The 27,876-nt window shown below is 36.7% G+C and overlaps 2 protein-coding genes across 2 annotated transcripts in view; one reads left to right on the forward strand and one right to left on the reverse strand.

Moving 5' to 3' along the window:
- The window catches only part of LOC126814811 (uncharacterized), a 94,402-nt gene extending 73,416 nt beyond the window's left edge, over positions 1–20,986 (forward strand). The window contains exon 7 of the mRNA XM_050540187.2: positions 20,396–20,986. Within this exon, the coding sequence (XP_050396144.1) occupies positions 20,396–20,460 (65 nt within the window). The 3' untranslated portion in view covers positions 20,461–20,986. The remainder of the gene's footprint in view (positions 1–20,395) is intronic.
- Positions 20,987–22,126: 1,140 nt separating this feature from the next.
- Positions 22,127–27,416, reverse strand: LOC126814823 (zinc finger protein 501). The gene is made up of 2 exons (XM_050540206.1): positions 27,284–27,416; positions 22,127–23,927 (listed from the first exon to the last, which is right to left on the reverse strand). The coding sequence occupies exons 1-2, from the start codon at positions 27,290–27,292 to the stop codon at positions 22,518–22,520; spliced, it is 1,419 nt and encodes a 472-aa protein (XP_050396163.1). The 5' UTR covers positions 27,293–27,416; the 3' UTR covers positions 22,127–22,517.
- Positions 27,417–27,876: the final 460 nt, after the last annotated feature.

Here is a 27,876-nt window from a genome sequence, read left to right on the forward strand (position 1 = left end):
ATTTTGTTGTATAATTGCTGATCTTGTTGCTAGGAAAATATTTAACTGAATTATTAGATGGGAGAGTTAGAAATATTTGATCGTCCCGCTCTGCCATGGCTGTCTAATTCCGTCGTGACTGATCCACATACACCTGTATACCGACCCCTTTTTAAGTAAAAAAAAAAAATATTACAACCGCGATGAATTATTATTCGCTACCTCTTGGTTTAGCATCACCGTATTTAAAATTTCAACAGTTATCATGGTCAGCGTGATGAGCACTATGAATGCGTACACAATGACTTCGCAAAACTCGCCGTCGCAGTTGGGTCTCTTTGCCTCTTGTAAAAACGTACGGACACGGCTGTAAACTTGTGGATTTAACGTTGTCATTTTTGTAGGACGTCGGATGCTTTTATCCAACTGTCAAACGCTTTACCGTACCCTTTCCACCGAACTAATAAATATTTTGAACCGCGTACCGTCTTTCTAGAAACGACTTGTTCGATATCGTAATGTTTAGGAGGTATAACCTTAATCAGTTCTTCACGGTAAAATGTACCTTTGATCTCAACACCTTGTAGGTCGTTTATTTTATACAGGGGTCGATCACGCCGCAATCTCCGAGACACTCGGAATATCTCTTCGCTGTAGGAACCCAAATAATCTTTTTTAAACGGTTGTTTAGACCCGGATATTCTGACATAGTCCCCAGTGTTAAATGCGTATTTCTCTTTTGGCTTTGTGTGTTTTTTGTAAAGAATGTCCATTACACGGTCTTGATTACCGGGGTGTACGTTAGCAGGGGCCATTTGTATACTGCGGTGTTTGGCTTTGTTGTAGCCGTTGACGATCTTTTGTAAAACATCAATGTATCGATACGTGTTGTTTTTCGTAAAATAACGGAACATCCGTCCCTTGAGCGTTCTTTGAAAATAATAAATCTTTGTCAACAAACGGTTCACCCCGACCCTCATTTGTTTCTGTAAGGTAACCAGTCCGGGGAGGCCTGTCTTCGACGTGTTTTACGACGTAAGGTTGCAGATTCAAGGTCACGGCTGACTTTTGGCGTGTCGTTTATATAGGGGTGAGATCCTGCATGTCCCTCCCAACGTCGAGTTTGGGTTGGGTGACCCGTGGAGTGTGAACGTGAACGCTGTTTACGAATGGGCGTCCCCATTAGAGCTGGATTGTTTATGTAATGATATCGATCTGCATTTCCTATCAAATCTTGAGGTAAATTATTGTTTGACAATGCACGCCCCAAAATCTGCCAACCTATGGGGTTAAAATATTTACGCTTTCGTAGCAAATCATTGACGAGGTCCGTTATATTTGAACCGGGAACAGACTGACCCTCTATTGTGACCATTCCTTTACCGTCCCATGTGACGTTTGGGGCTTGATATAATTTTTCTATTAATAGATTTGCCTTAGTTTTCATTGATTTCGGAACTGTAGCAAGGATGTCCGATTTTAATGGAGGGTCCTCAATAACTCTTGAGGGTTCCGCTTGCGGTACCTCACTGATTGGATCTCTGTTATTTATAACCGGTTGTTTGGTAGTAAGACCAGTACTTAACCCTTGTTGTTGTTTGACATATACAGTAGGTGGTTCAACGGCACGATTTTTATGAAATATAAATTCCCTTAACCGTTGTCCATACTTTTCGACCTTTTCCGAATCATCCATTTCGGGGTCCTCGAGGATGCGGCGTATTTCAACGTCTAATTCAGAAACTTTTCTCACAGAGGGTGGCTGTAATATCTGGGGTTTAGGTGTTTGCAAATTTTCCAGCAAACTCTCGGGTACTAGAGCCATCTTTTTAGTAAATTCCATTACAACCCGAATATTTTAGGTACCACACTCCCTAGAATCCCTACCAGAGGTGCTAGCAAGCTACCAAGAAATCCACCCCTCTGCAGGATTTTTTTCTTCTGTTTCAGGGCGACTTTACGGTCCGCTAAATGTCTTAGACTACGTTTGTGTTTCGACAATCGTTTCTTGTGGTATGCCGAGAGTCGAACTCTCCCTTTCAAGATGTTAAGACAACACTCACACAATGCGTCAATGACTGGTTTACTTGCGTTTTTAATAATATGTATTCGCTGTCTTGGTTTGGCCCGCTTGAGTGCTTGTAATAGCTTGGCGTGACGATCTAGACCATACATTATCTATTTTCGGACAACTGTGTGTAGGTACAGTCGAAAATCAATTGCTTTTATACCTTTGGTACGTACACCGTGGGGTTATCCCTAGGGAAAATACTACTCCGAAGTCTCAAAAGGTCGGGGGTTGTACTCTTCAAATCGAGAAATAAATACGAATAGGGTTTCCTTGTAGCGTCCTCGTAATTTTCACGAACAAAATTAGTTTTCCCTGGGTACATCTGCTTGGCTAATTGCGTTATAGCAGACATGTCTCGAGGGTTCTTAAATATAATCATGTAATGGGCATTGAGACTGATCGTCCTGTGATGTTTACCTTTATGAAACAGATTTTGAACAATATAAATGACGGAAGTATTTTCGTGGTGACTTCCGCGGGTAAAGAGTTTTGATACTTTGTCCGTTGTCTCGTCCATCAAATCATCAATGATCAATAGTGTTCTTTCCTTGGGGTTTAGACTAGCGGATAACCCTTCGACAAATTCTACGATACCCGCTAATTCTTCGTACAAAGGTTGCCAAACACCGTAACACCACACGATACGATCTATGGGTTGATCGACAACTTGTGGTAGTTCTAGAATCAAGCGCCTGACCAATTGACTCTTACCCGATTGTGTGGGCCCTGATATCATACATGTAAATGGGGTCTTTAGCCTTACATCCATTTCGTTAGCCGGGGTAAAAATAACTAATTCCATTTAAAAATGTTTAATCTTTTATTATATCAAAGTACAAATGTAATACATATAGAAAATGAAAATTATAATCATAAAAAAAAAAAAAAAAAGTTATTTAGTCAACGTGTGAACACATTCTAGGATTTGAGGTTTCCAATACAACGTTGCGTGTAGAAACAACTCTTCGCTCTGATCGCGAATCTCTGGGACGAATCGTGCTATCTGTAAAAAACGATCTTTATTCAACTCTAGAAAACAGGATTCGAAGTACAAGTCCACAAAGCTGATTTCATCGAACCAATAGTCGATCCCCAGGCATGTATGTTCAAGCTGCCCTCCACGACCATTGAGACAGCCTTCACAGCGACCGGTTACACTTTTTGAAATCTCCGTGTTGATCATGTCTCCCAATATTTGCACAACTAACGTACGTATATTTTCGGCAGGACAGTAATGATCGTCATTGACATGCATAGGTTTTGAGCACATGGTGCACGGTACGAGGTGTGTAACGTGTTCCTCCGCATCTACAAGATCCTCGTGGAAAATGAGTTGATTTTCGGCGTAGACCCCTTCTACGCGTACTTCTGTGCTGTAGCAATCAGGCTGGTCCCATCCTTCATTGTTTGCTGCAGAAACACCTTCCTCTGGAGTATTGTGCCACGCCTGTCCAGATTTTAACAAACTCCAATCCTTTACCCCGAGACCCGACTTGGCAGGCGAACAACCATACACATGATAACGACCGCGCTTGAACGATCTTGTAACTCGAGACACGCCCGTTAGGTCGGAAAAGGTTTTTTCGGGTATCACCAATTGTCTACCATTTTTTCTCTCCAGAACCATTTGGCGGGCGGTTCCCAGTTCACAGCTTAACTCACTGTTGATGGCAAATTTGGTAGGTTTTGTACAGGATAAATATCTTTTGAAACGATCAACAACCCGACTCCATTCTTTTAATGTCATCTTAAAAACCATTTTACGCTTCAACCCTAAATAACCAGCCTTCAGTAATATTTCAGGGGTTGTATTATCATTGGCCCCTAAACTCAATGTCAAACCGACTGAAACATCTGATATCTTGGGTGAAGCCATGTTGTTTCGTATGATAACTCAATAGTTAGGCATCTATTTATATATATATATACAACTCGTTATATTATTGGTTCGCACAGACCGACCAATACAAAATACGTTGGACAGAAATTATACACAAGTCTCCGCCTTTGCTAAGCCTACTACACCTAGGGGTGATTCCTCACCCGTAAAATTATTTTCACACAACTCTTTGAAGCTAACTTTCAATGCCTCCCATTGTTTCACGTTTAAATGAACACCCTTTCGGGTAGGTTTTGGCATTCGTTCCTCTTCACACCACCAAAATTTACGAATGTTGACTCCAGGGTATTTGTTGTCGATCGTTACGTACACGTCATTACCAATAGGCACTGATTTCTTTACAATGTTTTTTTGTAAATACTCATCTATCTCTGAGGATGTGTTCATCAATGTCTGCCATTGCCGCTCGAAAAACATGATACCATTGGGGGTTGGATATCTATCACTCTTAAAACCGTAACCATACAGTCTGATGTGATAACACACATCTTCTTGCCAAATACATTTTACAACCAAATAATCATTTCCAATATCCTTTCGATACAATTCGATACTCATGATGTTAATCTCTTGTTTTCAACTTCATAAAACAATTCTACATTTGAACGTGTAATCAACCCCCTTTTATACCTAGATTTTCGAAACTTAAAACCAAAATTTAACTACACCCTGTCACAAATATGTAGATTAAAACTATTGGCTTAGAACAAAATCGACAAAATCACCTGTCAAGCTTAATGGCGGAGGTCATTGTCCCTTAATACAGGTATAGCTACACTTGGCGTGAACTCAATGTAACCTCTACACACCTGCCTATAAAGCGAAATATCTTCCCCCACCCCCCTACCCTCCAATAAACAATTCGTGGACCCCATACCCTCGTTACAAAAGTCAAACACGATCAAAGAATATAACACCTGCATACCTTTTTTATTATTCATAACCTCATTGTTCAGTCAACAATAACCATATTCAACCTATAAATAGAACACCTGTGGAATGCTCTGACGTCAGACCTTAGGAATGTGTGACGTCAGACCTTTGGAATGTCTGGAATTCCAAAATTGCTTCAAAGTACCCTCTATACTACTAGTATGTAATATGAAGGTTGCGGACGCGCTGGAGGTCAGAAGTTTTGTCAGATTTTGATGAAACTTATTATATCTCTATATCCCAAAATCACAGTCCCTTTCGATATTCGCGCATTTCAGAAAATAACTACCTGGATTATGGCCCCTGATTTTAAGAAAAATCCTCTAGTACCAACAGGTAAGATGAGATTGTTTTGTGTGGCTCTAACATTGGTCATACTTTCTTAACACATATTTTCATCTCAAATCAAAGCGAAAGCCGCATCCGGAATGTGAACACTCTCGTACCTTTGACGGGTAATTTATCACCACATTTTGATTGAGTGTAAGCATCTCGGAAATATTAAATAAAAAATTTGACCGTTTGCAGACTTTATACCATTTATTTGCTCAAGCATAGCTATATTGTAAGATCCCAAATTTTGAAAATAGACTAATTTGTATTATGAATTTTAACTGTATATATGTAACCTGTTTTCTTTCATTTTAATTGTTTATATTCATAAAATAGTTGATATTTATATATTCATAAAATAGTTGATATTTATATATTCATTTTTAATTTTCTATATTATCTGTGATATTTGTTTTTATTTATGGATATTAATATATTTCTGTAACTCTTTTTTATTTTGTCTCGCTGTGATCACCATGTTTGGCACAATATAGCCCGGTTGGAGCTGAGGTGCCATAAAACTCCATTTCATTCATCCATTCATTTATTTATACTAGCCTGGTTACTCAACTTTGCATAAGTGAAAAATTTCAATTATTTAACATTTATTGTAATGCATTAATCATTATTTATATGTTCCATTCTCCCAATCAGAGTTGTCTTCCCTTATAGTTCACGCTATCGACAATAAACCAGATTTGCTTTGGCGAATGATCAGTTGCATCATTAAATACTACACTGTCACTACACCAAATAAAACTATTAAATTGTATTGTAGCCAACATACACACTTTCTCTTCTTTTATATGTATAATGTTATATCTCATTGAGTGAGTGTTTTATATGATATCTCATTGAGTGAGTGTTTGTTTTATATGTATAATGTAATATCTCACTGAGTGTGAGTGTTTATATAATATGTCATTGAGTGAGTGTTTTATATGATATCTCATTGAGTGAGTGTTTGTTTTATATGTATAATGTAATATCTCGCTGAGTGTGAGTGTTTATATAATATGTCATTGAGTGAGTGTTTTATATGATATGTCATTGAGTGTGTGTTTTATATGATATGTCATTGAGTGAGTGTTTTATACGATATCTCATTGAGTGTGTTTTATATGATATGTCATTCCGAGTGTGTGTTTTATATGATATCTCATTGAGTGTGTGTTTTATATGATATCTCACTGAGTGTGTGTTTATATTATATCTCATTGAGTGAGTGTTTTATATGATATCTCATTGAGTGAGTGTTTTATATGTATAATGTAATATCTCACTGTGTGTTTGTTTTATATGTATAATATAACATGTCATTCCGAGTGAGTGTTTATATAATATCTCATTGAGTGAGTGTTTTATATGATATGTCATTGAGTGTGTGTTTTATATGTATAATAGGATATTTTCCTTTTTGTTAAGTTTTAATTTATATAATAAAGTACTAGAATCCAATCAAATTTTAATTATTTGTCATAATTGATTGATGGGTTGTTACTCTTGGGTTTTTCGTGTCTTTTAATTGCTCATATTCCTTACAAAAGAATAAATATGTGATAACTTTGGGGACTGGTTGGACGACTTAGCTGCTGTGGGTGTATGGTTCATTGCTTGGCAACCTATCTTGTAAATAATATTAAAGATACATTATGGGAGATAAGATAAAGAGATGGCAGTTCTCGCTATAATAGTTAAAAACTGGATAGTGTAAAGGTAATTTGCTGAAAATTTCAGTCAAATTGATCCACTATGAGCCGAGAAAGAAGCCGGTGAAATTTTTGCATAGTCTCGGTTATCATTACTAAAATCATTAATATAAACAGCATAGTCTCGATTATCCACTTTTTCTGATTTAATTATCTTTGGCCGTTAGCGGCATATAGGAATCTAATCCAGCCTACATCGAAGGCTAGCCTTGACATCGAGAGTTTATTATGGTCTGGATAAGTTAATTAATGTCTAATTGATAATTTAGATAACATTTCAGGCCTAAAGAAAGACATGTAATAAGCAGATTTTGCTCTTGCATAATGCATGTTTAAGCATACGTTTATGACACTTAAAGAGCCAGAGTTTTTGTATTTTATACTAATGCAGTTGGATTCCCCCTTGGTCCTCTCTAGCCTGAAGCCAATAAAATGTCGAGTTAATCCACGCCTTCAATACAATAGTTATAGGTTGGTACTCATTCAACGTTCTGGAATTGAATTCTCTCAATCCCCAAAATAGTGACAATCGAATGAAAAGGGGTATTTCGGGCTACAACGCATGCATCGACTGAATAAAAAAATATCTCACTCAGCCAACACTGCAGCCCAAAAAATATTCGTTGTGTTTAATTACGTCACGATTCTAGTCACACCACCTTCGTTGTCGGGACTGACAGAACTATGGCAGGACTAAATTCCGTGTCATTCGATTGCAATTCTGACAATTCAGAACGTTCTGGATTGACAATCGAGCCTCCCCAAAAAACTTACTATAAGCAAAGGTAGATAACTGGCGTCAAATTGATGCTATTGTTAGAGTAAAATGTCAAGTCAATCCACGCCCCCAATACAATAGTTATGGGTCTACTATTAGCAAGGGTAGATATCTTGAGTCAGAATGGTGCCATTGTTAGAGTAAAATGAAACTGCAGTGGCTCAATGAGAATCCTGCTGGCTCGCTAGCCTGGAGGTTGAGGCCGTGAAAGGTTCTTAAGATATTCCGATTTTGTTTGGTGGTGCTTAGCTTGACTCAATGATAGACTTTATTATCTTGATGATTAGAGAGAGAGAGAGAGGTTGGACAGGCGACCCTACTCCTTGTCACGTACAACCAGGGAATTGAAACCACGCTAGTTGACTCAATGACAGGCCTTGTGATTCAGCGCGCATGTGCTTACCATTCAGTCATCCAACCCTCAATCATTATATTATATTTAATGAAACTCTTTGTAAGGTGTTGGTTATTTCACGGTTTGCTTCATTGCAGACATTAAACTACATGTATGACCCATTTAAGACATTACCCCATGCCCAAAAGCACTCAAATTGTTCCGAGGGTCCCTCAGCACAGCAAATACTTTCAAAACCAGGAACCTTTGACCAATTTCATAATTCTGTATTCTTTTATTCAATTGCAAATGAACAGGTGTAAAAATTTTACAACATATGTTAAAGATACATTTGTATGGGAGATTAGATAATACAGTGCTGGTAGTTCTCACTACATGTATATTAGTTAAAAACTAGATAATGTAAAGGGAATTTGCTGAAAATTTCAGTCAAATTGATCCCCCCTGAACCGAGTATTTAGCGATTGAATTTTGGGCTTAGCCTCAATTTTCATTACTTAAGTCAGTGCGATATAAAACATAGTCTTGATTATCCATTTTTTGATTTAATCAGCACCAGCAGACCTGGTTCTAATCCAGTAAATATTGTATGGGACATTAGATAATACAGTGCTGGTAGTTCTCACTACATGTATAATAGTTAAAAACTAGATAATGTAAAGGGAATTTGCTGAAAATTTCAGTCAAATTGATCCCCCCTGAACCGAGTATTGAGCGATTGAATTTTGGGCCTAGCCTCGATCATCATTACTTAAGTCAGTGCGATATAAAACATAGTCTTGATTATCCATTTTTTTGATTTAATCAGCACCAGCAGACCTGGTTCTAATCCAGTAAATATTGCAGGCTAGCGATGCCATTGACAGTTGATTATGGTCTGACTCATTTTCAATAGAAGGCTTAATCTCGCCTTAACTACGTACATCTTATCAAGCCCTTCACGTAATACCCCGCATATTTTGGCACTATTTTTGATTGGGTATAAGCCCAGCTTGTGATCCTATCAGATTCCTTCGTTAAAAATATCGTTACGATTATCAAGTCGCGCGCTTATAGCTAAAATGTCTACATGTGACAATCGAGTTGCAAAGTTCAAGGTTCGATCAATCTCAAGGTTGCTGGAAATCATACCTGATCAACAAAGAGTTTCTTTGGAGGCCGCCATATTTGTTTACAGTGTGTTATGTGCGACGACCCCTGATTGGACAATGCTAATTGATCACGTGTAAACACAATGAGCGCAACGGTTAGATGTTGTAAAACATGGGTCTGACTAAGTTAATGTCTAATTAATAATTTAGATAACATTTCAGACCTAAAGAAAGACCTGCAGTTGGCAGATTTGGCTCTTCCATAATGTATGTTTAGTCCTCCGCCCAATCCCCCTTCACATATACGGCTGCACGGTGGCTAGGTGGTTAAGACGCTGGCTCGCTAGCCTGGAGGCCGGGTATTCGATCCCTGCATTGGCCGAGAAAGTTCATCCAGATTTTCCGACGTGGTTTCCCCTTGTCAGTGGTGCAGAATGGAGGGCCTGACAAGGACAGCTCTGTCTAGTCCTTCGGATGAGACGGAAAACTGAGGTCCAGTTTATATATTGGAATGCATGTAAAAGATCCCCTGGCAGTTGGAATTCGATATAAGAGTAGGCGATAGTGGCGCTGCCTCATAGGCAAAATTTCCCTCATAGCACACTGTATGGCGTATGCCCGTCTTCATTAGCCCAGTATAGAAGCAGAACAGTAGGACGTTAAACCCATTTCATTTCCGAAGGACAATCGTTTAAATGCTTTACTACAAACATCACATCCAAAAGGTTTTTTTTTTCCATTGTGAACTTTCATGTGTCTTTGTAGATTTCCAGTTCGATAAAATAACATGTCACAAACATCACACTTATACGGACCATATCCTGTATGAGTTCTGGTGTGTCTCTCAAAATGTAAACGATCAGCGGATAATTTTCCACAAACATCACAGGTATAAGTCCAATCTCCAGTATCAAAGGCGTACAAGCTTTCTGGGAAAATTTTGGCACACAATTGTACTTTGTAAAAGCTGTATATTGTGTTCTTATATTGGCGACAATTCCAGCCACATCATGCTCTGCTGAACGTTCATTCAGTGCACTATGGAGACTAAAAAGTTATCTAAGGAGTATGATGGGCCAATCCAGGCTCAGAAATCTAGCTATATTATCAGTTGAGCGGGAATTCGCCAATTTTGTCATGGAGTCTTCGATTGATAATATTATTAATATATTTGGTAAACAACATTGACGGGAGTGTTATTTCCTCTAATTTTATATTTGAAGTTGTAATTAACTAAAACTAAAAGCTTATATTTTGTACTTGTATATATGTTTGTTCTTTAATTTGCTATAGGCTTGTTTTAAATTTTAAAACATTATTTCATCGTTATTAGATCATTTGTCTGTAAATAATATGTATATTTGTAGTTTTATAAGAAAATAAAGTTATAATTATTATTATTATTATTATGTAACATACTAAGAACCTAACTACATTTTTTGGGCACTAACTGCCACCGCCCCCCCCCCCCCCCGCCCCCCAGTCAAAAATTTCCCCGTACGCCAATCTCCAGTATGAATCTGAAGGTGCTTATTTAGTTTATGAGAGTGTTTAAATGATTTACTACGATCATCATATTGTTTAAATTGACGATTAAAACTATAATGAAATGATTTATCACAAACAGTACACGAGAACAAGTACCCTCCTGCATGGAAATTCATATAGGATGCAGGACACCATTAATAGTCCAAACATTATTGGCATTCATGTTTGATGTGACTCCCATTTTTGTGTCTCAATATTTCATTGTTGTGGCACCACAGAAAGTAAATAACAATGTGTCTCAATATTTCATTGTTGTGGCACCACAAAAAGTAAATAACAAGAAGGTAAGTGAAAAGAAGATTAGTTCTTCCATGTATGAGTGGGTTTTTATTAAAATTATTATTTATTATTATTATTATTGTTCGATTTATATAGCGCTTCATTACACATGAGTGTTTCTAAGCGCATTCACAACAAAACAGTTCAAAAACATTTTTGAAATAAGTAGGTTTTTAAGTTAGTCTTAAAGCTTTGGATGGAAGAGGACTCTCTAAGAGTTTTTGGAAGATCATTCCACATTTTTGCTGCTTTGACGGAGAAAGCATTTTCACCAGAATGCTTATTATATTTGGGGATCCTCAATATGCTACGATCACTTGAAGAACGAAGGTTGGATCGCTGGGGAGTATAGAAATCAAAGAGTTCTTTTAAATAACTGGGTGCGGTGTCAGAATAAATTGATTTAAACACATTCACAAGAGCTTTAAATTGAACCCTCGCTCGAACTGGAAGCCAATGGAGTTTCTGTAACTTAGCTGATATATGATCAAATTTTCGTGTTTTAGTTATAAGACGTGCAGCATTGTTTTGCGCTATTTGTAGTCTGTTTAAAGCTGTTTCTGGTGCTCCTAATAGAAGAGAATTATGTTGAATTTCAGTGTTTTTTTTCCACAAATATATGTTTGTGGCACTATGTTTGTTGTGACTCCTTTTTTCTTGTATAGGGAAAATGGGGACTGTCATAGAAACCCTGCTATAGGTTTTAATCTTATATACCTGACCCTAAACCTAACCCTAATAAAAAGTAGGAAGTTCCATGTGGCCACAGTATGGGTGGCTAACCGCACAATGAAATATTGAGACACAAAAATGGGAGTCACATCAAACATGAATGCCACATTATTAATAATCCGTCTCTCTCTTTCCATAGTAGTTTTTGTTTACCTTATGGTTTAGAATCAAAGAAAAGGGTTTGAATAGACACTTTCTGCCGGGTTTTGGTGAATATTAATTATTTTGTGGCGGAGAGAGAGAGAGAGAGAAATGGGGTTTAACGTCCACTCGACACAAACTACATGTATGTCATTTCGGGACTAACATATGGTTTAATTTTATTTCAATAATTCGCTTGTGTATAGGGGTCTTTAGCAGTGGGAGGAAACCGGAGGACCCAGAGAAAACCCACAGACCTTATGATACTATGCGCACGGCCATCCAACCCACCGCCCAGTCAGAGAGATGAGAATCAACAAAATCGTTTGTCTTTTTCAAATTTAGAAACCAGTGAATACTGGGACATCTTTATGTCACATCATTTAAACAGCATGAGTCTATCTATTTCGTGTTATATTTGACTTGTGTACTGATCCTAAAATGTTAACAGTGTCTTATGTTGGATATTAGGATCATATATTTTCACTACAATATAATAACATTAATATTGATTGAAATTTACCAATATTGAATTGTAATTCGTGCGTTTAATATTAAATATTATGGAAAATACTCAGATTTAGCTCCTTTAACAACATGTGTCTATTTCATGATATTTTGACATGCCACACAACTCTAATAGTAAGTGCAGGGGGACTGCAACACACCTAATTTACACAAAAACAAATCCACTGACAAGACACAATATGCAGAAATCACAAACAAATGAACATATCAAATTAAGTGAATGGATCGGGGGGGCTAGTTGTGTTTGTATAATTTTATTGTCTCTAGAAGCTCTCCATTGCTTCTTGTGACAGACACCCTTTGAAAGAATTAAATCTAACATCTATCTCTCCCTCTTCTAGCTCATCCGTGCCATACAGTTCATTATAACATCGGGGTGATATGGCTTTCCTTAAACATTTAGTATGTTCCAGTCCAAATAAACCTTGACATTCTGGTAATACTTCCGCTCTCTGTTTGGCATATTTATATTTTTTATCATCTCTCTTTTTTTTAAATGTATATCTTTTAAACTGATATGTAGCCCCTTCTGTTATTACGAAAATATCTACAAGTAAAACGGCAACCAATAAACTGGATATGATTCTTCTGCTCATCATTTTCCTTATTTGCGATAGAGGATGCATGAAACAATGGCATCCGTTATTCCTAAAAAAAAAGGACATCACATTATTTTAGTACAGCGGTTTCCAGACATGATATATGCCCACATTTTGCAGGAGATAGATAGAGAACAAGCAAAAAACAAAAGCATTTTTTCATACAATCAGGGGCCATAATTTAGACAGTGATAGTCTGAAATACACAAATATCAAAAGGGACTGAGATCTTTGCAATATAAAGATATATTTTTAAGTTTCATCAAAACCAAATAAAAATTGTGACCTCTAGAGGGTCCACAACCTTCGTATTACATACTTTAACACAATCTGCATACAAAGAGCGGCCATTTTGTCGGGCAGTTTAGTTTCGATTTTCCCGAAATTCAAATTCAACCCTCATTATGGCGAAATGGTGATATGTTTAAACTGTTTTTAAAATCGGATAAAAATGATGACCTCTAGAGAATCCACAAGCTTTTCGTACAATCAGGGACCATAATCCAGGAAGTTACAATCCGATATGCGCAAATATCGACAGGAACCAAGATCTTTGCACTGTAACCCAGGTATCGTTTAATCTTGTGTATCTAGCACTAATTTCTTTCACATTCGTTTAATATTCAATCTTTGTTTAAAAATTTGTAAAAACTGTTTAAAATCACCATAAATCGTTTAATTTGTACTTCTGTCCAGTTTAAAGCTGGCCATCAATTTTGATAATGAGAGTCCAATTTACAAGTGTTTAATTTCTCAATCATTGTTAAAAAATAAACAACCCAATTGAATAATGATGTATAATGATTAATTTTTGAACAGTGATCAGGAAATTAAATACTTGTAAATTAGACACTCATTATCAAAATTAATCAGTCAGCTTTAAACTGGACACATGTACAAATTAGATGATTTTTGGTGATTTTAAACGATTTTTACGAATTTTTAAACAAAGATTTGATATTAAACGAATGTGAAAGAAATTAGTGCTAGATACACAAGATTAAACGATACCTGGGTTACAGTGTTGGGTTATGCATATCAAGTTTCATCAAAATCGGATGAAAATAGTGACCTTTGGAGTGTCCACCAGCTAAAACGTGATTTTTCGTACAATCAGGGGCCATAATCCATAGAGTCATGGTCCAATACATGCCAATAACAAAAGGAACCAAGATTTTTGGGAGATAGACCTATAATTTCAAGTGTCATCAAAATCGGATAAAAAAATTGTAACCTGTAGAATGTCCACAAACAAATTGTGGATGGACAGATGTTCAGATGGACGTCCGGACGGACAAATGAAATGAAATGGGGTTTAACGTCCTACTGTTCTGCTCCTAAACTGGGCTAATGAAGACGGGCATACGCCATGCAGTGTGCTATGAGGGAAATTTTGCCCGGGCAGCGGCACTATCGCCTACTCTTATATCGAATTCCAACTGCCAAGGGATCTTTTACGTGCTTTCCAATGTATACACGGGACCTCAGTTTTCCGTGTCATCCGAAGGACTAGACGGCTGTCCTTGTCATGCTCCGTCCTCAGAACGGACCAGGGCGACAGCATATAATACGTACATTTTGGCTATCCACTTATAATTTCAGTTGGTACATGTAATTGTGTCATATATAATTCCATAGAGAAATATTTGGAGTCAGAGGATACCAAAAAAATAAGAAAAAATCATTAAATTCCAAATGGGATTACTTCTATATATAGCCTACTTGTTGACAATGGGATTACTTCTATATATATAGCCTACGTGTTGACAATGGGATTACTTCTATATATAGCCTACGTGTTGACAATGGGATTACTTCTATATGTAGCCTACGTGTTGACAATGGGATTACTTCTATATATAGCCTACGTGTTGACAATGCCAACCGGTAACGGTGTTGTCGGGCAGTACGTAGATCAAATATTTTTAAATTTGAAAACAAATAGATACCAAAATAGACCCAACGATCGGTCCCAAAATATTGAGTTTTGTAATGCATTAATTTTAGTGGTAATGTAATGGTATCCGACAAAGGTCAAGGAGGATGGAAGATGAGAAATGATTCGTATTGTTTACTGATATTCTGAGGCGTAAAGACAACCATTTTACTTACCTTCATTTCAAGAAAGAGCAGTGATAAATATATGGTTTTATCGATATAATCTCCACACTAATCTTCAATTTAAAGTAGAAGAATAAGCTTGATCATTGTCGCCATATTTGACCTATTTATCTATTGGTTGTATATCCACATAGACGTGGATCTCACCAACCCGAGTGATGCATGAAACATGTGGACCATTACAAGCCAAGAGATTTATATCTTCAATAGAAGGCTTGATCTCGTTTTAACTACGTACATCTTATCAACGCCTTCACTTAATACTCTACATATTTCAGCACTAATTTCGATTGGGTACAAGCCGAACTTGTGAACCTATCAGATTCCTCGATCGTTGCGAATACCAAGTCTCGGTGTTTCAAGCTAAAATGTCTACCGGTGATAATCGAGTTGCAAAGTTCAAGGTTCATTCAATGTCAAGGTTTCCGTGTAGGTCGCAATGTCACAACCTCTGATTGGACGCTACTGCTCACGTGTCTGTAGATAACATAGCTATAAGTTCGGGAATTGTGCTCGGTGGAAGCGGGCGTAAAATACAACTAACTCACACACAGTAAACAAGCAACGGCCAGATGTTGTGAAACTCGCAGTCGTTGCTTCAGGAACATGAGAGATTTATAACAACAGCTATTCATTGTCGAGTTGGAAGTTTTTTTGCGCCTATGGAGTTATTCAATCTGTTTCACAGTGGTATTGCCCCACCCACCTTTAATTGTTTTTCGGGAAAGGGTCTGAATATACTTGCCTCCCCCCCAATTTACATAGTACGCCCAAACTCCTATTTATTTACAACAATTATTAGGATTAGTTAAGATTCTATCTGTATAAAACTTGTATGGTTTACATTGCTAAAATAAAACACAGAGAATCATCCTGGAAAAACGTGTGAAGTGAAACATAACTGTGTTCCATAAAATTGTGTCTAGTTAGCCTGTCAGTGTCAGTAATATTTTGTTAATTTTTTTCTGCCACTTATCAGAGTGAATCGCATGTAGGTACCCAAAAACATTATCGCCTAAACCAAATATTTATCGCCCGCTCAGCCAGCAACTAACCATAACACGGTGTTTTTTAAGTGGCCTTTAAGTTCACATACTACATAAAAAAAAGCATACTGATTAGCAGTGAATATTCGCTTGGCTGCTGCAATTACTGATAAGGATGACATTGATGTGACTTAATGAGCCCAAATATTAACTATTTTCTTCTGACAAATTAAATTCTAAAACATTTTTTTATGTATTAGAAAAATAATGACATTTGAAGTATTTGTAGCTAAAAATTATTTCCTATTTAGTGTAAAATTTAATGGGTATTAAAACTGAAAAGGTATCCCCATCTTCAAAAGAGAGAAAGAGAGAGAGAGAGAGAGAAATGGGGTTTAACTCCACTCCACACAAACTAGGTCATTTCAGGACTAACATATGGTTTGATTTTATTTCACGTACAAGTGGAGAATCGAAACCAAGCCACTTGACTCAATGACGATGTCATGATGCAACGCGCATGTGTTAATCATTTTCGGCCACCCAAACCCCATTTTTAGGTGCTTGAAAAGGAATCATACGATAACATGTTTTCAGCTTGTCAGCTTGTGGGTGGTAAAGCGTGCACATAAAAGAACCCATGACAGTTGGCATTCAATAAAAGAGTAAGCCGACTAGTGCCTGTCTTCATACTACATAAAAAAAAGCATACTGATTAGCAGTGAATATTCGCTTGGCTGCTGCAATTACTGATAAGGATGACATTGATGTGACTTAATGAGCCCAAATATTAACTATTTTCTTCTGACAAATTAAATTCTAAAACATTTTTTTATGTATTAGAAAAATAAAGACATTTGAAGTATTTGTAGCTAAAAATTATTTCCTATTTAGTGTAAAATTTAATGGGTATTAAAACTGAAAAGGTATCCCCATCTTCAAAAGAGAGAAAGAGAGAGAGAGAGAGAGAAATGGGGTTTAACTCCACTCCACACAAACTAGGTCATTTCAGGACTAACATATGGTTTGATTTTATTTCACGTACAAGTGGAGAATCGAAACCAAGCCACTTGACTCAATGACGATGTCATGATGCAACGCGCATGTGTTAATCATTTTCGGCCACCCAAACCCCATTTTTAGGTGCTTGAAAAGGAATCATACGATAACATGTTTTCAGCTTGTCAGCTTGTGGGTGGTAAAGCGTGCACATAAAAGAACCCATGACAGTTGGCATTCAATAAAAGAGTAAGCCGACTAGTGCCTGTCTTCATTAGCCCAATCGGTGTAGAACAGTAGGATGTTAAACACCATTTCATTTCATTATTTTCACATGATAATGAATACATCTTTGAGAGGGAGATAGAGAGAAGGAGGAGGAGACAGAGAGAGAGAGAGAGAGAGAGATGTCGTTTAACATCTACTTGACACAAACTAGGTCATTTTAGGACTAAGTAGGGTACAATTTTATTTCAATAATTTGCTTGCGCGTAGGGGTCTTTAGCAGTGAGAGGAAACCGGAGAACCAGGAGAAAACCCTAGAGGTTGGACAGGCAATCCTACTCCTTGTCACTACAACCGGGGAATCAAAATCACACCAGTCGACTTAATGTCAGACCTTATGACACAGCGCGCACGCACTAACCATTTGGCCATCCAACACCCCCCCCCCCAATACATTTTGGAAGAATCACATGTAGCCTGATACAGCTGGATCAAGATTTTATTTATTAGGTGCCGAGACAAAAAATAAATACATACAAAAATGCAATAAGAAAACATGACCTTCTTCTATTTGTACAAAAAGTAATATTTATAACTTAAATATAAAAACAAATATCAGTTAAAAAATAGATATGAACTTTATAAAGCATACAAATATTAAAAATAAATAGAGAGAGAGAGAGAGAGAGAGAGACAGGAGTAGGGGTCTTGAACATTTGAATGAAACTGCTTGTTGTCAAAACTTTGCTGAGAATTAAGTAATTCGAATGAAATTTTCAATATATTCATTTTACATTATCCTTTTTTTTAACTAGTATAGCGGTCAGCTTTGTATCAAAATCTTACATAATGTATCTTAAATGGTTAGATAAAACAGATTTTGTGTTTAACTGTCAACACAGTAACAAGCCAAAGGGCAATTCATTTAGGTGAAAAATTTAATTAGTCGATAAATGGACAAAAATAGTGTTTTATGCTGAGAAATAATCTATATTTTGAAGGCAAACTTAAATTTGAGCGGTAACTCTTCCGATTTTTTTTTATTTAAAGATACATTATGGGAGACAAGATAACGAGATGACAGTTCTAGCTATAAGGGTTAAAAACCTTGCCGGAAAATCCTGATAACTGTCTGAGCACCAGGATCGAACAGTGGCTCACACTGGCAGAATTAGAGGATGAGTCCCTCATATCGAGTACGATCGAATTCAGAAAAACTTTACGTATCTTATAGTACATACAATAGAAGACCGGGACTTAATAACTAGACTTTTCAGAAACAATGTTTAGTGATCATGATGAATTCAAACAAATTCAAAGTAAGAGACCGAAAGGACACAGAAGGCTTATTACATGTATCTAGACTTTACGGCTAAATCTATTTGCTAAGACCAGCTGAATTAAGCTGGCCTTATCATTTAGCACCAACCAGACTTTACATTAACAAGGTTATTGATGATGATTAATTTGATCAAATTCAAAGTACGGAAGGACAATGAAGAAAAAGAAAAAAAAAAGGTCTTTGTGAAGGATGTGATGAATTGGAAGAACTTCAAAGCAAGGAATCGGAAAGCCAACATGTTGCCAACCATAAATTACTTCAAATTTTATTATTTTGTGGTCCAGGGACATTGGATAAATTAAATAACTTCAAATTCTATTATTTTGTGGTCCAGGGACATTGGATAAATTAAATAACTTCAAATTCTATTATTTTGTGGTCCAGGGACATTGGATAAATTGCTACAATCATTAAGAGAAGAAGGTTGTAAAGACATTGCAGATCAAATAGAAGTATCAGGCCAGTTATCCGTCGTTTATGAATCAGGCCAGTCTTCCGTCGTTTATGAATCAGGCCAGTCTTCCGTCGTTTATGAATTTTTAGTTTGACCAATTTTGGACCCTACTAATCACTGACAAGGACCAACAAGACCTTTTTTTAAGTCTTGAGCGTTTAAAGACGCTAAAGTATTGAAAAAAGTGAGCGCTAACTAGAATCAGGTTGGGTGTCATTTTGATAAACGATTCCAGAAAATGCCCCACCCCAAATCATCTACAAGTATTACGATCCGATCTGTTTTTTCTGTAGTAATTAAGTTAGCAACGATGTCCAATCCATTTTTTGCTTTTTGAGTTTCAAGTTGTCTGTAGAAACAAGCATTTGATTGGAAATGAAATGGGGTTTAACGTCATCTACTGTTCTGCTACGAACTGGGCTAATGAAGACGGGCATACGCCATAGAGTGTGCTATGAGGGAAATTTGTCCCAGAAAGCTGCACTATGGCCTACTATTATATCGAATTCCAACTGTCACCGGATCTTTTACGTGAATGCCAATGTATACATGGGACCTCAGTTTCTGTCCTATCCGAACGACTAGACAGCTGTCCTAGTCAGACGCATTTGATTGGTTGTTACTGCCTATTATTGAACCTTTCTGTCAATGAGAGATTGTTTCACAAAATCTGCGTCACTGATGCATGGCATTTGTAAAATTGGGGACGATGGCAATCGTAAACTTGTTGATTCGGCAACCACTTTTTTTTTAAAATCTAATATTTTTTTTTAATGTAATTGGGTTTTTTTTAAATTAACATTTTTTTTTAAAGAAATTTCACATTTTTTAAAAAGAAATTTAACATTTTTTTTTAAAAGAAATTTAACATTTTTTTTAAAAAGAAATTTAACATTTTTTTTTAAAAGAAATTTAACATTTTTTTTTAAAAGAAATTTAACATTTTTTTTTAAAAGAAATTTAACATTTTTTTTAAAAAGAAATTTAACATTTTTTTTTAAAAAGAAATTTAACATTTTTTTTAAAAAGAAATTTAACATTTTTTAAAAAAGAAATTTAACATTTTTTAAAAAAGAAATTAACATTTTTTAAAAAAGAAATTAACATTTTTTTTTAAAAAAAATTAACATTTTTTAAAAAAAAATTAACATTTTTTTAAAAAAAATTAACATTTTTCTTAAAGAATTTCTTTAAAGATTTTTTTTTAAAAGCTGACTCGAAGAAAATCATGGCCGACTAATGGAAATTCTGCAGCCAATACAAAATATATTATTTATTATTTTTTATTACAGTAAGAATCAAGCTGAGGTTTATCAATAACAGATGGCTGATTCGATATCCTGGAAGAAAATTATAGCCGATTAATGGAAATTCAACATACGATATAGTACTTGTCATTTGTAGGAAGAATCAAACTATGGCTTGTCAACAAAAGATGAGTGACCTCCCTGTTACGTCCAAATTATCCTTTGATGGCTTGGATTACTTTGATCCGAAGTTTGTAGCGACAAGGAATAAGATAGCCTGTCCACCTTACAAGTTTCCTCCGGGTCCCTCCCTCCCTCTGCTAAAGATAGCTACATGTACATTACAAATGTATGTGCAAGCGAATTTTGGAAATAAAAAATTGTACCATACATGTACATGTATGTTAGTCCCAAAATGGCCTAGCTTGTGTTGAGTGGATGTTAACCTCATTTCACCCTCTCATCAATTCTTCTAAATTTTTCAAATAAAAAATTAGTACCGGTACCAGTACCAAAATGACCTAGTTTCCCTGTCCGTCTATCTTTTTGATCTCCTGGAATAATATAGTTTAAAAGCTGAGCATGAAACAGACACATGATGGATAGTCTGCGGGCGTAAATTTTTAGACCTGATATTTGGCGCAATGCTTGCATGTGCACGTCAGATACATGTACATGTAAGTATTCACACTAAAGAATAACTACAAACGTTGCATTTGATGGCAAGTAATGTAGAGTTTCTTAACCCTTTCAATGCTAGACGTAAATCCACTGCCTGTGCTAGACCCTTTTTTGAGGAAAAAAGGGAGGTTGGAACTGAATGCCAAGCAGTACTTATGGAAGCTTTTATGAAAAATCTTTTTGTCTGTTGGGATGGGTATGAGGTTGGGCTAAGAGGAAAAAATAGAATTTTGGAAATTTGCATAATAATGTAGTCACGTGACGTCATGGCGGCCATTTTGGATTTCTCATTTCTCACTAAAGCTAACACGAACACAAATTTTTCTCCATGAAATACTTAAAAGATATTGTTTTTTTCACTGGATTTTGATAAAGATATATAAAATGAACAAAAATATCAATAGCAGCCATGAGCAATGCCGCCACGAACACGCGCATCACGTCTCCCGCTGCCATGACCACGTGCGGATTGCAATACCTTGTTTTTACTTTCACTTTCATCCCCAAGTCCCATATCATTATCAATATAGTCAGTCAATAGATCTACACGTTCGGGACTCAGGAATTGCCTACGTCTTTTACGATCCAGCAGGCCAGCATTATTATCAACATCAGAATTATTGTCAGAATCTACTGCAGACACAGGGCTATCGTGTTCACATTGGGATTGTTCATCATGCACAGGAAACATAGCTAGCCATGGGCGGAACGTCGCGCAACAAATCACACACTTCATAATACCAATCGCTGTCCTGACTACTATCATTATCAAGTAACTGGAAACGAATTGTGTATCACCCGCCTCGAAATTGTCCATGTGTTGGTCAGCAAGACGTCATTCACGACTTCGCCGAGAGTGCATCGTCTACGTTGTCACTATGCACTCCGCCATTTTACGGTTTGCCGCTTTGAAACACGTGGAAATATGTTCTAGTGTATAGAAAATACAATAGATGGCACTTGCAGTTACGGTACTAATTTTAGCGAGGGCTTTACTGAGTACACGGTAATACCAGGTACGCGCATTTTACCGACATTTTATAATACCCGGTACTACCGGGTAAAGGCAGTGAAAGGGTTAAAAGGTAAAAAAAATTTTCTGATATTTGTTGCATTGTTTGCATGTGAACTTGTAGATTAGACTTGACACTAAATGATTTACTACAAAGATCGCATTTGATTGAAAGTCAGCTGGCGCAATGTAGAGTTCCTCAACATGCACATTTCTTGGCCTGAGATTTGGTGCATTGCTAGTTGTATGTGAATCTGTAAATAAGACAAGACACTAATTGATTTACTACAAACATATTTGATGGTACATCTAAGTCAGCTGGTGTAATGTAGTCTCCTTCAAGTTATTTTTTTTGGGCCTGATATTTGGTGCATTGCTTGCTCGTGGACCTGACGAAAAGACTCTACTACCGGTACATGTAAATTAATTACTACAAACTTGATGGCAAATCAGCTGATGTAATGTAGAGTTTCCTCAACGTTCCATTTTTTGGCCTGATGTTTGGTGCATTGCTTGCATGTGAACCTGTAGATCAGACTTGACACTAAACGATTTACTACAAACATCGCATTTGAACGGTTTCTGTCCCGAGTGACGGCTGGTATGTCTCTTTAGATCGCACAGTTGATTAAACGCCCTGCTACACAGATCACACCTGTAAGGTTTTTCTCCCGTATGAATACGCGTGTGAACTAACAGGTACGATTTACTCCTGAACGATTTACCGCAAACATCACATTGATAGCCCTTCTCTCCGGTATGGATCCTCATGTGACATTTCAGGGTGGAGCTATCGTTGAATGACCAACTACAGACCTGACAAGAGTAGGGTTTTACTCCTGTGTGAATACGCATGTGTTTTCGGAGATTAGAGTTTTCATGGAATGATACACCACAAATCTCACATGTAAACGGTCTTGTTGCTGAATGAATATTCATGTGTTTCGTCACATCAGAAGGTCGTTTGAAAGATTTACTACAAACATCACATTTATATGGCCTCTCACCAGTATGAATTCTGACATGTCTCTCAAGACGTCCAGCATCAGCGAATAATCTACAACAAACATCACATTGAATGCGATTGTCTCCATTATGGATACTGATATGTCTCTCAAAATAAGCCTTGTCTTTATAGGCCTTACCACAAACATCACATTCATATGGTTTTCCTTTAGTATGAACTCTGGCATGTCTCTCAAGTAGACTATTTTTCGGAAATATTTTATGACACTGATTGCATTGATGTTTTCCTTTTGTTTTAACATACTGCCGACTATTTTTAGATCTATTTGGTTGTGTTGTAAGAATTAACTGTTTATGACTACATGTATGATTCTCAAGATCAATGTACCGCGTAAAACGTATATGACAAACAGTACATTGATGTGATGAACACTCTATTTGTTTAACATGGGTTTTATAATGTTCTTCAAAGTCGGTGTATAACTCAAAGATTTTATCACACTGTTTACATTTTTGTGAGTTGCTTGCTTCAGATTTCTCTTCTTTTACATGTATTTTACAATGATCTTCTAAGTCTAAATATTGTTCAAAACGCTTGCTACAAACTGTACATTGATGTGACAAACTAGACTCCTCTTGTTCAACATGTATTTCACAATGTTCTACTAACTTAGTGTATAATTCAAATTTCTCGTAACACAGTTTACATTGATGTATGGCTTCAACATCATCAGTTTTCTCTTCTTTAATATGTTTGTTGATATCAGTTGTTACCTTAGCGAAATGTACTTTACAATTTTCATCATCAGTTTCCTCTTCTTTAACATGTATTTTATTGTGAAGTTCTAGGTCACTGTACTGTTGATAAATTTGATCACATACAACACACTGGTGAAATGTACTTACATCATTAGTTTCCTGTAATATAAAAAGAAAATTAGTGAAAAAGTAAAATAGTAAGACAATCATTGTTTACTTGAACATGTATTTTGTTGTGGATCTCTAGTAGACCCTAAATCTATGGGGGAGTTGCGAGAGATATGGGGTTTAACGTCCACTCGACACAAATTAGGTCATTTCGGGACTAACATATGGTTCAATTTTATTTCAATAATTCTCTTGCGCGTAGGGGTCTTTTTAGCAGTGGGAGGAAACCGGAGAAAACCCACGAGGTTGGACAGGCAACCCAACTACTTGTCACGTACAACCAGGGAATCGAAACCCCGCCAATTGACTCAATGACAGACCGTATGATACAGCGTGCGCATGCTAACCATTCGGCCATCCATCCCCCTAAATCTATGGGACAGACCCACCATGAACAACAAAAAACAGTTGAATCCTGCTTTCTGCAAATTTATTCCTGATCGAAATCTGGATTTACTGCAATCTGACTAAAACACAGATTCTATTTCGTTTCGTTTTTATAGTTCAAGATTTCGTTTTACTTGTATTTTCTACACTAGTATCTGAAACAGATATTATCATTGACGTGTTCTGGATGATATGAGGGTTTAGGCAATGAAACGGGTTGTTACAGCGAGATTTTGGCGTGTGGTGCATGGAACTGTGGGTAATCCACTTGAAACACCAATGCTGATTGGCTAATCCAATGTCTGACATCATAGGGTCAAAAGCCGCTTGTATGACCTCTGACGGGACCTATCACTACAACCGGTGAGATCTTCATGTAGTGTAAGCCAGTGGTTCTCAACCTTTTTTAGCCAACGGCACACCTTGGAACACATGAACAAATAGCGGCACACCTGGTTAAATATATATGAAAAATATGTGAATTTTGCAAAATAAAAACATGGCAAGTCAGACGGCATACACTCTTAGATAGAGACTAGTCATAGACCAATAGAATGACCCAAACTAAATAAAGAAAAACACAGCTATCAATGTACCAGTAGACACCAGTGAATACTCAATTGGGATCATGTGGTTTTTTGCATTTTCTTAGTGTGCCGTTTAAAATTCCACAACACACTTAGGAAGATCTTGCAGCACACCTGTGTGCCATGGCACACTGGTTGAGAATCACTGGTGTCGGCCATCGAAAGTATAAAAAAACGAAACCAAATATATTTTAATCAGATTAAATTTGGTCAATGTTGAACATGTCTTCCAATTGTTGAACGTGTCTTCCAATTTGGGGATCCTGATGGCTAAGTGGATAAGGCGCTGGCTCGCTAGCCTAGAGGTCGGGTGTTCGATCCCTGCATTGGCCGAGAAAGTTCATCCAGATTTTCCGGCGTGGTTCCCCCTTGTCAGTGATGCAGGACGGAGGGCCTGACAAGGACAGCTGTCTAGTCATTCGGACGAGACGAAAAACCGAGGTCCCGTGTACACATTGGCGTGCACTTAAAAGATCCCTTGACAATTGGAATTCGATATAAGAGTAGGCCGTAGTGCCGCTGTCCGGGCAAAATTTCCCTCATAGCACACTGTATGGCGTATGCCCGTCTTCATTAGCCGAGTTCGGAGCAAAACAGTAGGTAAACCCCATTTCATTTCATTTCATTCATGTCTTCCAATTTACTGGTTTAACAAAAGGTTAACCGATTCTCTACACGGGATTTTTTCACAATCGAGTGCTCCCTTAAAAGAAGCAAGTAAACATTGTTTAATTCTGTTTTTATTATCATCCAATTGTTTTTGATAGTGAATAGTAAAGATCAATCAATGGAAAATAGTTCAAATGGGATTCATTACTATAATCAAATGGACTGAGTTTTGAAAAATATAATTAATTACCGGTAATTATACAATGCATAAAGTACACACAGAGATCCTTTTTGTGAAATAATCATGTCTCTAGCACTTTTGAATTCTGAGATATGGAGTGGAGTTGAAAATTGAAGCAAAATGCCCAATTTGAATTTCGCGAAATGGGAGTCTGTCAGTTGGCCTAACTCTGTCAATTCTGCTTTGATTTTGATAAACCTGGTGTTGTTACAATGCTGAGGTGTGCAGCTTTCAGAAAATAACAGGGTTATCGACAAAAAATTAATATATTTAAAAACGACTCTGAATTTTTCTGTTGTCTTTCGGCAAGGACAGCCAGTAAACGTAATAATAGTAGTTTACAAATTGCTAATGACGTAATTGCGGGAAGTTGTGACTAAAATTTTATTATCTTTACAGAAGTAAAATGTAATATAGAGCAAAGTACGGTGCTTGAGCAAAGCTCTTTTCCGGTAACACAGAAGCGTAACTAAAACTGTCACCCACTGACTGAAACCAGATATACATGTACTGGAGAAAACTGGCAGTGCGCATGTCAGATTAAAAATCTCGCCGAAGCGAGATTACGGGTCTCATAAAACTATTTCTATGACGTGTCTAATCATGAATGATGTCACATATGTTAGCCGTGAAATTCTCACACTTTTTGTTCTTATTTTTAAACAAAATTAAGCATATAATTTAGCCTAGATCTAAATTTAAATCAATAAGGAAAAACGAAATTATTTAACATTTTTTGTATCACTTGAGAAAATTAATTGGCTTTATGTCTGACAACAATCACAACAATCACAACAATCACACCAGCTTCGCTTTATTCAGGCAATGCCGGTTACATATTAAAGTAGCTAAGTCTCTAACTCAATATCATCAAAAATTTGTCAATTTAAATCAACATTGTTCATGTGATCTTACAGGGAAAAGATGGGCTTCTGATATCCAATATTCAAGACAAAATAAACATTTTACCATTTGGAACAAGGGACTCAAAGAACGAGGCTAGACATATTCCACAAGTCATGTCAAATGGTGACGCTATATTCTTATCTGGAGAGCATGTGCAATAAATACTATCGGTGTAGACTGGAATAACCAGACGCTAAAGATTGTCATTTAATTGAGACTTTGGCGCATTTCGCCGAACATAACTGATTAGAAATTACAGTAAAAACAGAAACGATTCAATGTAAATCAGTTTATATACATTCATATTACATTATTGTATGCATTGCGACCCATTTGTGTCAATTTCTAGCGATTTAGCTCCTTTAAAACTTGCTTCAATAATTTCAGAATTGCAATATCGCCATCTTTGATCTATTTCCTGTATTGGTTGTTTGTAATGTTTCGGATGCTCTGACTACTACCCTAACCTTAACCCATAATCCACATACAAACCTAAGAAAAAGTAGTCAGATCAACAAACAGAGCCCGAATCACACAGCTTCGCTCTACTCAGGCAATGCCTGTTGTTACATATTACTAGTTTACAAATTATTTATGACGTAATTAGATTAGTTTACCGTCTCCATTTCTTGTGGAAAGTTCTGACTAAAATTACACTATCTCTTTACAGAAGTAAAATGTAATAAATCTTGCTTCGATGATTTCAGGTTTGCAATATCGCCATCTTTGACCTATTTTCTGTCAATGTTAATGGTTGTATATAGACTTTGACGTAGACCGAACCAACACGAGTATTTCATTGAGAGAGAGAGAGAGGGGGGGGGGGGTTAAAGTTCACTCGACACAAACTAGGTCATTTCGGGACTAACATAGTGTTTAATTTTATTTCAATAATTCGCTTCCGCGTAGAGGGGTCTTTATCAGTGGGAGGAAACCGGAGTTAAAACCACGAGGTTGGACAGGCGACGCTCCTCCTTGTCACGTACAACCGGGGATTCGAAACCACGCCAGTAATCAATGACAGTAGGCCTTCTCAATGATCAGCAATATCTACACTGAGATTGGTTGACATTGTGTCGAGTTAAAGGGCCTATGGCTCTATTTTTTTAGAACCGTGAAATAGACAAAAATGGTTCTAAAAGCACATATTAATGTAATATGAATGTATGTAAAGTGATTTATATTCAATTTTCAAAAAAATATTGTAATT

Source organism: Patella vulgata, chromosome 3, assembly GCF_932274485.2.
Source record: "Patella vulgata chromosome 3, xgPatVulg1.2, whole genome shotgun sequence".
Lineage (NCBI taxonomy): Eukaryota > Metazoa > Mollusca > Gastropoda > Patellidae > Patella > Patella vulgata.